General features: G+C 46.0%; 1 protein-coding gene across 1 annotated transcript in view; it reads right to left on the bottom strand.

The window, feature by feature from the left end:
• Positions 1-4,953, bottom strand: part of LIMA1 (LIM domain and actin binding 1) — a 45,629-nt gene extending 40,676 nt beyond the window's left edge. The window contains exons 1-2 of the mRNA XM_019511011.1: positions 4,947-4,953; positions 11-101 (exon numbers count right to left, since the gene is read on the bottom strand). Of these exons, the coding sequence (XP_019366556.1) occupies positions 11-101; positions 4,947-4,953 (98 nt within the window). The remainder of the gene's footprint in view (positions 1-10; positions 102-4,946) is intronic.
• Between the last annotated feature and the right edge of the window lie 6,561 nt (positions 4,954-11,514).

The following is an 11,514-nucleotide window of genomic DNA, read 5'->3' as shown; positions in this document are numbered from 1 at the left end:
CGGGACTCACCTGCGGCCGCGAGCGGCTCCGCGCACCTGTCGCGCCTGGAACTCGCGGCTCAGCTGCGCTCGGCCCGGCCCGCCCCCTTGAGGCCCCGCCCCTCCGGCGGAACCGCCCCTGACGTCAGCGCGGGGCACTCACAGCCGTTGTGCGCATGCGCGTCGTGCTGCCCCTTGCCTGAGGGGCAAGGAGGCATGTGGGAGCAGCCTCCGTGTTTGCTTCTGCTCCCCCCAGGGTCATGGCACGCATTCCCCAACAGCATGGGAGCAAGTGACTGGCCTCGAGCTAGATCCTGCTGCCTCCTCTTGAAAGCAGGCCCCTCATGGAGGGGTGGGGAGCTGGCGTGTCCCCCACGGCCTCTCAGAAGCGAGCCTCATGTTAATGTCGGGGGAGCCGCGTGCGTCTGTGGAGGCTTTGGTAAACGCGGTGTCTTTTATTAGACTGGCTGGAGAGTTGGACAAGTTGTTCTTTTGGGCCCGCCAGCTTGCGCTGAGCAGTTCTTTCCAGCTCTTGGCTCGGTCTCACCCATCGCACTTAGCAGAAGACCCTTTGCGTCAGCATCAGTAGTTTGAGCAAGTCACCGTGCAGGTGGTCCTCGGACTTGCGGCAATTGGTTCCTGACAACCGCGTCTTAAGTCAACGCGTCGTAACTCGGAACCAGTTTTCCCATAGGAACAATGATATAAATGGGGGATTGGTTCCTGAACCAAGGCCCGATACCCTATTTTCTGGGTAAAATAACCCAGAATTTTGTACTGGGTCAATTAGAGATGAGTAATATCGCTACATTCATGTATGTATATCGCAAATAGCAATCGTATTGATTTGGAAGGACTTCTTTGAGGTGACTTGGCTGGACTTTTTGAAGGGCTCTCAGTTGGCCTTTTTGAAGGGTTTTTGGGTGGAGTCTTCTCAGGCGTCTTGGCTGCAGGTTCTTCTGGAGTCTCGTCTGCTTTCTTCAAGAAAGCGTCCAAGGAAGCTTTGCACAGATGTTCTCCAGGGAGATGGGCAACACAGCAGCCTTGTTCACCGGTGTGGCATAGCGTCGGATCAAGCATCATGAAGTCGAAACAGGGTGTCAATTTATAAATGTCGTAAGTGCCGTTTGTTGTCACTCGAAACGTCGTAAGTCGAGGACTGCCTGTACTGGTTGGACTTCAGTTCAGAGCACAGCCGGTGGTTTCCTGGACTGAACTGAATGGCTATGAGCACTTCAGCAGAGGGGCTCAAGAAAGAGAGTCCTTTCCTTGCACAATATATTGCAAAAAAAAAAAAAAAGTCTCCGACTGGCACTAAAGCATGAACTGTGTCCCCAGAAGTCCTAGTGCCTCCCTGAAGGGACTGCAGTCCCAGTGATGAAGCCGCTACTTCAGACTGAGTTTGTAGTGTGACCTGTTATACCCTGGACAAAGCTGATCCTGGTACCCAGACCTGGATCTCCAGCACTGGGGTTAGCTACAGTGCAACCACACTTGAAGAGGAAAATTCAAGGGCTGAATGGAGACCAGACAGGGAATTTCTTCCTTGGAGAAGTTCTCTTCGTGGCAGTATTCAGGAATAAAGGCAACACTGAGGAAGCTTGCCTCATTCAGTGGACAAAGAGTGGTTTTTGTCCCAAGGGCTGGTGATGTGAAATGAAACACTGAATTCTCATGTCTTCTCTAACTCACTTAGGTCTTGTCTACACAGAAATATTGTGTGGTTCAGGTGTTGCGAGCTGCCCTGAGCTTTGATTGGGAAGGGAGGCATATACATTTAATAAATAAATAGAGGCAACCTCTGCATGGAGAGTCTTTATTTTGTCCTCGGCTGTCTTTGATTTCAGCTCAAATTGGTTTTAAGCCAGGCTTATTCCAGTTTAGTTTCACTGAAATAAGAGCCTTCCACGCCAGATTTATTGCATTATTTTAAAGTAGCAGCTTTAGTTAAATTGATGCAACTCTGAATGTTGAGAACCTGTTAGAGGCCTTTGAAAATCCCAGTCTAGTTTTCATAGATTTCTAGGGTCAGAAAGGACCTATTCGATCATCAAGTCTGACCCCCAATTTAGATTATTACACCCTAAAATGATGACCCTAAAAATCTTTGAAATCTATGGTTGGATGCTTTACAAAATGAAAAGAAATAATCTATAAACATCCAAGTAAAAGATGAGGACAGACAAAGGTGGGGGAAGGAAAGACAAAAGTAATACGATAGACCAATAGAAATGTCAGGCGTCCAGTACAAAAAAAGACCCAGACTTGCCCTGTTGAAATCAATGGAAGTTTTACCATTGTCATCAGTGTGAGCAGGACCTGGGAAAACTTTCCTGTCCCAACCTCATTTAAGCTTTAAAGGAATCGTATCTTTCTTTTACAAGTACAAAGAAATTCTGGTGTATAAATCCGTGCTAATTGAGGAGTTAAGTTTTTGAAGAAATGGATGCATCTCAGATGAACAGAAACCATTAATATCCCTAATCATGTGGAAGGAGGAAGCAATTAACTAACTCAGGATACGTGAACGCTATTACTTTTCCAGTAAGGGAGATATCGACATGTGCATCTTCTTTATTCCAGTAAAAACTCGAACTCTAACCCGCAGAATGCGCACACATCACAAATTATGTTTTACAGCTTCAAACCCAGAGTGGAAGCTATGTTGAAAGGCTTTGTAAGTACATCTTGGAGCAGGCTGAAGGCTGCTCTCGGGCCGTGCAAGGTAAACTTGCACATGTCCATCTTGTTAAATATATGAACTGTAAGGGAAGTGCCATGTTTATCTATGTTACCTTTGAATGACAAACATTTCCTGTTTGCCTAATGGATAGGTTCATTGGTGATAATACGGTAATTATGTGTTACGCCTAAGAATTATGTTCATAATAGTATTAGGTTCGACAAGATGATAAAGCTTTTTGCCTGAGGGAGTCTGGCTATGCATCTATCTATCTTCCCATAAATAGGTATGTTTAAAAAAAACACATCGTTTTTAAGCATTTCTCTGAAAAGCAATTGTCTTTAATTTATGGATTCCACTGCAGTGCTACAAATCCCAGCACCACGGATTGTGATAAATGAAACTGGATGCTGACAAATGGGATTTGGCTGTCTGGGTAAGCAAAAGAGAAATGTGCTTTTATTTTATTACCCTGGATGGTTTTAAGAGCAGGCTACTAATGCAACTGCCTGGAGCTTCACTAGGCTAAATGAGCGCAAGTCAGGTGCAATATATGGTGGGAGGCAGGACGGGCCTTTGCCTCTCTGGGGTCCCCACGAGACTCAGCCTGCTCCTTTATAATTTACTGGCATTACAGTAGCGCTCAAAGCCGGAAGCAGAATCAAAGTCCTAGATCAGTGGTATAAGCATATAGTGAGAATGCTTCAAAGAGTTTACAATCCACAGGCTCAGTCCTGATAATGGCATCACGTGCTCAGACCCCGTCACCAGTTGGCTCTAGCAGGGCTTCATCTGGCTGCAGGGATCTGCCCACTCAGACATCACATGGAATTGTTCACATATTTGTGCATCCTCCTTGTGCAGGGGGCATGCGAATCTGCTCTGTATGATCTGGGTCGAAAGGAGGACAAGGTACGACAAGGGTCGGGGTGCACAAAGAATGGGGTGAAAAGGAGAATGACAAGGTAGCAATACTAAGACAAGGTGTTGCTCAGGTTATCTGTGTATAAAATTGCCATGCTTTAGTGTGAATGTGACGTGCTGGGGACATGTATTTGTTCCAGTAAATGGTTGGTAATGATTCTCTAACAGGCTTTCTGTTTATGACTATGTCATAAATGGTGGAAACTCTTTGAGAGTTTAAGAGTCTTTCCTTGGGAAATAATCTTCGAGTAAATAATTGACACGTGTGGGGCTTTATTTATTTTAAAGCACCAGCTTATCCATGACATTACTCTTAAGAGTATTGAAATTCAGTTGGTCTCGGTGGAATTACTCCTGGTGACACCTGAAGGGAGGGCCAAGACTAGTATTTATACTTGTACTATACTCAATAATCCCTTTAATATTTAATTTAGGGCCAAATCTTTCAACATATTGACACCTTCTGAGAGATGCCTTGTCTTGTCATTGATTAAAACCTGTTTCTGAGGCTGCTGAGCTTTGTGTAAAAGGGACTTTGACACTGCTGAATCAGGCTAGTGTTGCAGAAGCATTTTAGTGATACAGCCAGTGATAACACACCCACATGGCATTTGCCTTTCTCAGATCCCCACCCAGCCAGTGGAAGTTCATACAAACCCCTCCCTACAACACTGGTTTGTTTAATCAGTGATTAAACTGGAATTTTATTTTATTTCCAAGCCGGCTATATCAGTACTTGCATTCCCCTTTTTACAGAGTCAAGGCAACAGAAAACAAACATAACCATAGAAATGCAATCAAAGGTTTGTATATAAAGAAACAAAATCCCAGGAGATCTCTCACAGCAGATACATCAGTTATGGCATAGCTGGGACTGAAGACTGGCACTTCTAGGCAGGATGGTGTGCCAGAAAATCATGACAACTGACTGGTCATAAGCATAGGTTAGACAGAAAGCCCAGGGTCGGGTTCTAGGGTTCATATAGATCTCCTCTGGCAAGCAGGATTGGCTCTCCCCCAGTGGTAGGAATGTAATTTCAGCCAGTGAACCAAAACTTTCAGTTTTCCTCCTAAATTCAAATCAAGAACCAATGTAGTGTCATCTTGTATGTCGGCAAATCAGTTCCTGGAGTGAAATACGTTAAAAATAACAATCGCTTACAACACAAACCAGGTTCTTGACTTTAGCAGAACTGCCTGGTTGTAACAAAACATAATGAGACCCCCCTCCCAGGTTGTTATTGATTTGCAGGCTTCAATGGGATCCAAATCTGGTCCAGGGTGTGCTTAAGTACCCTCATGATCACTGTAGGTAGGGCCTACTTACCCCTCTTAATCACTGTAGGTAGGGCCTACCTACCCGTCATGATCGTTGTAGGTAGGGCCTACCTACCTGTCATGATCGTTGTAGGTAGGGCCTACCTACAATGATCATGAGGGTACTTAAGCAGACCCTGGACCAGATTTGGATTCCATTGAAGCCTGCAAATCAATAAGAACATTGAAAGCACTGCAGATATATATGAGTGTAATTTAGGGCAGATTTTGGCTTCTGGTTTTCAGAGCCAGCTTTGATCGAATAAAAATGAATTAGGTGTGGATTCTTATTCACACTAAGGCCCTTTTACATGAGTCTGGCAATGTAGGATGGCCTTATATCAGTGCAAGCTACAGTTACACTGCCAGAGCAGCATAAAGAGCCTTAATGCGTGTGGGAATTTGGACCTTGTGGTTGAAGGATTTGATCCATTGTGTCCATTCATGGCCGAGGTTTATGAAGGAATAGATATTATTACTTCATGGTGAAAGAATCCTGGTTTCCCTCCAAACAGCACGACATTTCAGAGCTTCGGAGCTCCAATTCCCCTGCCTGCCAGTAGCCTTAACTGTGCACTTCCTTGCTATGGGCTCTTTCATTCCAAGATGGTTACTGCATCGCCTCAGTTTTGAATTGCTGAGTTATTTTCCTTTTGGCCTAACAAGGGCTTAAACAAGAAGCTGGATCTACCTGAAGGGCCTGGCTTTGGATCTCTTTCCCAGTATACTCATTTTATTTTATTGCAGACAGCGGGAGATCTCTCATAACCCACTTCCTGCTTAGTGACATGACTCCCTAGTTACTGTTAATGACTCCCGCATCTCCATTAGCTCGGTGGTTTAGTGTAGCTCTTTGTGGGTGCTTCCTCCCTTTGTAACTCCCTCTCTGTCTGCAGTCCTGATATAACAGGGTGTGGGGGCACACAATTATATCAGGTGGAGGGCTGCTTACTGACTGTTGGCAAGCCATCAAGGACCACATGACAGGCAGCCAGTGGCAGGTATATATTCATTTGCTACATTTTTTAGGGGCCCGCGAGTCGGATAAAATGGCCTGGCGGGCTGCATCCGGCCTGCAGGCCGCATTTTGCCCACCCCTGAAATAGGGGATATGATGTTTACCAGGGCGCCCATTGGGGTAACTAGAAACAATGGCCGCAAACTGAAGGAGAGCAAATTTAGACTGGATATCAGGAAAAAATTCTTTACAGTGAGGGTTGCCAAAATATGGAATACGCTTCCAAGGGAGGTGCTGTCCCCTTCCTTGGATGGATATAAGAGGAGATTGGACAAAATACCTGGCTGGGGTCATCTGACCCCAGCGCTCTTTCCTGTCTAGGGCAGGGGGTTAGACTCGATGATCTAATAGGTCCCTTCCGACCCTAACATCTATGAAATCTATGAAATAATGTTGGTGTGTAACATGACATGGATTTTAGTCCAGGTGTGGAAGCTTCATTGAGAGGTGACTTTAGTGTTTAATTTTAGATAGTTAAACACGGCAACTTTTGCACCTGAAGATGACCTGGATACTGGAGTGGGGGAGTACTTCAGTGAATGAGTCAAATTCAACTGCTGATGAAAAGTCTGTCTTCGGTGCCTGCAAGTAGAAAGAATGAATACCTCTTTGACCTGGATACCGAGTGCTCTCTAGTGGATAAAATCAGCATTGCCGGATAGCGTGTCTTAGGCTCTGTTCTGGCTACAAAAGGTGATTCTTTGGTTGCTCAGGTGTTTGGAGCAGGGGAGTTTGTGTTTCAGTCCCATTGTTGCCATGGAGTTCTGGGAGGTTATATCGGGCCGAGTGGAATAAGCATGTGGTTTAGAGATAGCCGTGGATTTGTTACCGTTCTGCATTAGTGACTGGTCTGCACCTTTACCGGCTGATCTCAGACAACTGCATTAACAAACACGAAGTTAGACTCTCACCAGAGAGGGGCAGATAAGCACCAAAGATATGTGCACATTACAAATAGGTGAGCTGAAGAACAGGGAAGTGAAGTGACTTGTTCAAAGCTATACAGAAAGTCAGTGTCGGAGAACAGGGAATAGGACCCAAGGGATCTGGGTCCCATGGCTGTGATTAACTAGTAGATTCTCCCTTTGACTGTGACTATCAAGTGAAGAGATCATTGCTCTTGGGAAGAATTTGAGGTGGAGGAAAAGTGACAGAAAAGGAAGGAAGGAAAGTGTTGTCTGTTGGATTAAATGTTAATTCCACTCCACAAGTCTCCCTTCCAGCTGAGAACAAATTAACACTTCCCAATTACTCATCTGTAAATGTTCATCTCTGGACAAAGACATTGCCAGAGGCAGACATAGATGCTGCTGCATTGTCCATGACCCCTGGTTTTATTCTACACTGAACACGTTCATAGCTAGCTTGAATTTCTGGCAGATGATGAACTGTTCTTTTTTTATACTGCCTGCCTGTCCTCCTCCTGTTTTTGTGTGGAATTGAAGAAAGTCTGTTGGTTCATACTGTTCGGTTTTGCTCCTTTCCTTCCTGGAACGTATCCGCTGCATTATGACCTTTGGATTTCACTACATGGTGCACACAAATACAACCTTACTTTTGAGGCACCAGCAAGAGAAGGGATCCAGGAAGAAAAATGTGCTTTCGGCAAGAGGTGGCTTTGATTCACCTTCCCTTTTTCAAATTGGCATCTTCCATAGAGTTAAACATTAATGTCCCTCTCAGCTCTTGACTGTGCCGGGTCCAAGAGGGAAAACGTGCTGAGTAAGTAACTGCTGACAGAGCCAGTTCCTGCCTCCAGTGATGGCTCTCTCTACACCAGTTGCTTTCAACCTGTGGCCTGCTGACCCCTGGGGGTCCATAGACGGGATCCGCAAGGGATGACTGTGATCAACTAAAAGCATGTGCTTGTGAATATCCACATTTAAAATTCAAAAGGGTCTGCACCTCCATTCAAAAATGTTTAGAGGTCTGCAAATGAAAAAAAGCTTGAAAACTGCTGCTCTACATAATTCACCCAGTCCAACCTTGCCTAAGCCAGTGTCTCAGACCTGTGTAAAATAGTAGGTAGAAGGTAGTGGGAATCTATGGCTGTCTGGACTCACTGGAGGTCAGCGTCTGCTGCTTTTGGTACTAGGGAATGCTCATGGCTCGGTGAAGCAGCAGTTTATGAGCCAGGGTGCAGGGGGAGAGGATTCGCTTCTTGTAGATGCCTTGTTTTTGTTGTCTTGATAAAAGGCGCTGGGTTACCACAGCCCTTGAGACTGAAGTACCATAGGGACCATAGGCAGGCATGGTAGCACAGTATACCTTCCAGCCTCCTCACGCCCACTTTACAGCCAGCATTAGCACTCCTGCACATGGAAATTATTTGCCATTTTCATGCCAAAGCAGCAGCTGTTTTGCTGCCTGGATGATTTTATAATTTTCCAGTAGGTATCAAATATGCCCAAGGAATAACCTAGTGGGCTTTCAGGGCTGCACCACTGCCTGTTGCAACTGTTTGGCACTCTGTAGCAGCACCCAGAGGTGTAAACTCTGATGCTCCCACTCCTCCAGCTCATCCTCAACTAAGGGGGACTCTCCATCAGCTGTTTGCAGTATAGGGCCCGGGTGAGAGCTGACAGGCTGGAAACACGTGCCATGTAAGAACCTGGAAAAGGGGAATTCAGGAGAAGGACAAGCAACAGGCTGCCAGTTGTAAGCTGCCATCACTTGAGGTATCTCTGCCTTGTTAGTGAGCACATTACCTTTTCCTCCGTGCAACATACTGCAAGTCAACACTTCCCAATTACTGCTTTCAAGCTACTGCGCCAAACGGTTTGTGCACCAGGGATGAAGGGAAATGAATGTCATGTTTTCAAGCAAATGTAAAGTCTGATGATTCCATTAGGCTCAGCCTTTTCTAGCAGTTGTACCAGTGAACAAAGAAGAGCCCCCGGGAGTACAATGCACTTCCCATTGCTTTATGTATTGTGTGCATCTTCTGCAAAACCCCATGCTTTGGCCTTGGGATTGTGAAGCAAACCTTGGCTGCTCGGCGGGGCACAGTGCACACGCAGCTGAATGGGAGATATGGAGAGACGATATGATGGCCCACCTTTCTGCACAGTGTAAGCTGCCTAAGCTATCTTGTTGTGACTCGGGCTGCACAGCAGCTCCGTGTATTTCAGGGATGAGATGCGGGGACAGAACTTGGCCCCTTCTGCTTCAGAAGCAATATGGGCCCAATTTCTGCAGTTAAAGGGTTGCTTGACTCTGGTGATATAAGATCACATCTCTCATGTTGTGGGCTTCTAGAAACAAAGCAGTATATTATACTGTGATGGTTGTTATTTGTATTGCAGTCGTGCTCACCAGCCCCAGTCCCACCGTGTCAGATGTTGCCTGCACTCGTACTCTTGTCGTGAGGAGCTTAGTAACACGCATGCCGACTGACATTGCATCTAACAGGAGACTGGTGTACTAGCTGCATTGCTGTTGAAGGTAGTGGTATCTGGCACCTCTCCATTTCCTACTTTGTCAGAGGGCGGCCAAAACCTCCCGGGCTGCTAGGCACATTTTCCCAGCTCACACCCAGCAGTAATTAATCTTTTTGCCAGTTCAGCTGCTCCAGGCCTCATGACTACAATAGGTATTATTCATTTACATGTGCCAGCCTGCCTGCTAGTAATTTAACTTTTGGCCTCTTTAGGAAACAAATTCCTGATGCGCTGCCTCCAGTGCCCCTTTGAGGTGGAGTTTCCTCTTGCAAAATGAGCGTGAGCCATGCTGAAAGCTCAGTTGGTTCTGATTACTATGAACGATTTTACTTTCCTCCGCAGACACGTTGGCCACAACCCTCATCTCTTTACTCCCTCGTCCTGATGGCTGGGGCTCTTATTGATGTTGCAGGCAGGATGTTCCAAATCCGCCATGAGGGAATAAAAACCAGAACCCCGCGGGTGCATTTCTGTGCAGACAACAGCAGCTGGGACGGAGTGGGCATGTGGCATTAAGGGGCAGGGATGCATGGGTGGTTTCTGCACAGGCTCACATCCACTTATCAGCCACCCCAGTCTACCAAACTGGGAGTAAGTCCTACATAATCCAGCGTCACAAGATGGAACAAATGCTTGCCTTAACAGCAGACTTTTTTTTTTACCATACCTTGCTGTTCCACCCGTGCAGCGTTTCAGGCATTAGTAAGAGAAGTGCCACAGCAACATAAAGACGCATTCCTGAGCTAGAGAGACAATTCAGTGGAAGAACTGGGATGCAATGGAGGCTCATTTCAGCCTTGATGAAAATGCTAGCCTCAGCAAACTGGAAAATAAACTATAGCCTTCCTGGAAAGGCTCATGAAACAAACACACAAATACATTTTCTATGCTTTGTACATATCTGGCTCCCATGTACAAGCCTGTGTTTGGACTACAGAACTGTATATCTTTCATGTACCTTTGCTTGCGTGCACATTTTTTTCTGTCTGGAAAGGTTCTGGACCCTAGAAAGAAAGATATGTTAATTATTACAACGTACAAAATATTTAATATGATGGACTTAAGTCTGCAGACTTTTGCATCTGAAACCAGTGAGGTTATAAGTGTGGCCGTTTGATGTCCATAAAAGAGACTAGTCCTGCAAGGCACTGATATGGCAATCACTGGTTTCTGGGGGAGCCAACAGCATTGTAGGTCCTTACATAGTATGAGATTGTCTAATGCAAGACCAGCAGCCTAGAAATGATGAGCAGTATTGGGTCCTGCAGTTGCTGTAACCAATGGTGGGATGAAAGGCACTCTTTGAATGTGGATGAAGGTGAATCTCCTTCAGTATCTGATTACACAGGTCCTTTTAATTCCAGGCCCCTTGCATCCTTGAATCAGAGGCAGCAAATGGAATATGATTCAATATGTTTTTAGCAGTGAAACAAGATCACCGATTAGAGATTCAAATTAAATGTAGGCAGTGTGGTTTTGACCACCAGGAGGCTTTTTAGCTTTATGTTACTCAGCAATGACACCTACAGGCCACTCAACGAGGAGACACAGGAAAGGAATTTAGATAACTTTTCAGGGCCAGAGGGAAGTGCTAGCAACATGCAAGATAAGGGGACATTTTTACCCCAGTCCTACATGCCTGTGAGTGGGTCACAGGGATTTTAGAGGGGGGTAAAACCAAGCTTTGTAAGTGCTGAACAGGACCCAATTAGACTGTGTGCTGGCTATTCTAAATGCAAATAATGTTTAAATATTTTCCCTACAAAATACCAGTATTTGTCACTCACCCGAAACAGTGTGCTGGACCAGAGATGGGCCGTAATTATGGACTCTCTCCCTCAGCTCAGTGGAGGTGCCTTTGGGACAATGCTCAGTGCTGCCATCTAAAGGAGTCCCTGGGGGGGTCTCGGTCCCCTGTGAGGGGTCAAGATCCTTGGGGTGGAGTTTGACCCCGAGCTGAGTGGAAGGATGGCCTGGGAGAAGAAGGAGGCCAAAGTGAAGCAGAGATTGGGTCTGTGGCATGCATGCTGCCTCTCCATGGGGGGGGCACATGGCACTCACGAAGGTGGTGTTGCTACTAGTGCTTCTGTACACCACACTGGTCTTCCCCCCACCCAAGCGCGTCACCTGCAGAATCCAGAGAGCCATGTACG

The sequence above is a fragment of the Gavialis gangeticus genome, unplaced genomic scaffold (genome assembly GCF_001723915.1).
Source record: "Gavialis gangeticus isolate Ggan-Ray unplaced genomic scaffold, GavGan_comp1, whole genome shotgun sequence".
Lineage (NCBI taxonomy): Eukaryota > Metazoa > Chordata > Crocodylia > Gavialidae > Gavialis > Gavialis gangeticus.
Note: the sequence above shows the minus strand (reverse complement) of the source record. Positions and strands in the feature narration are given on the sequence as shown.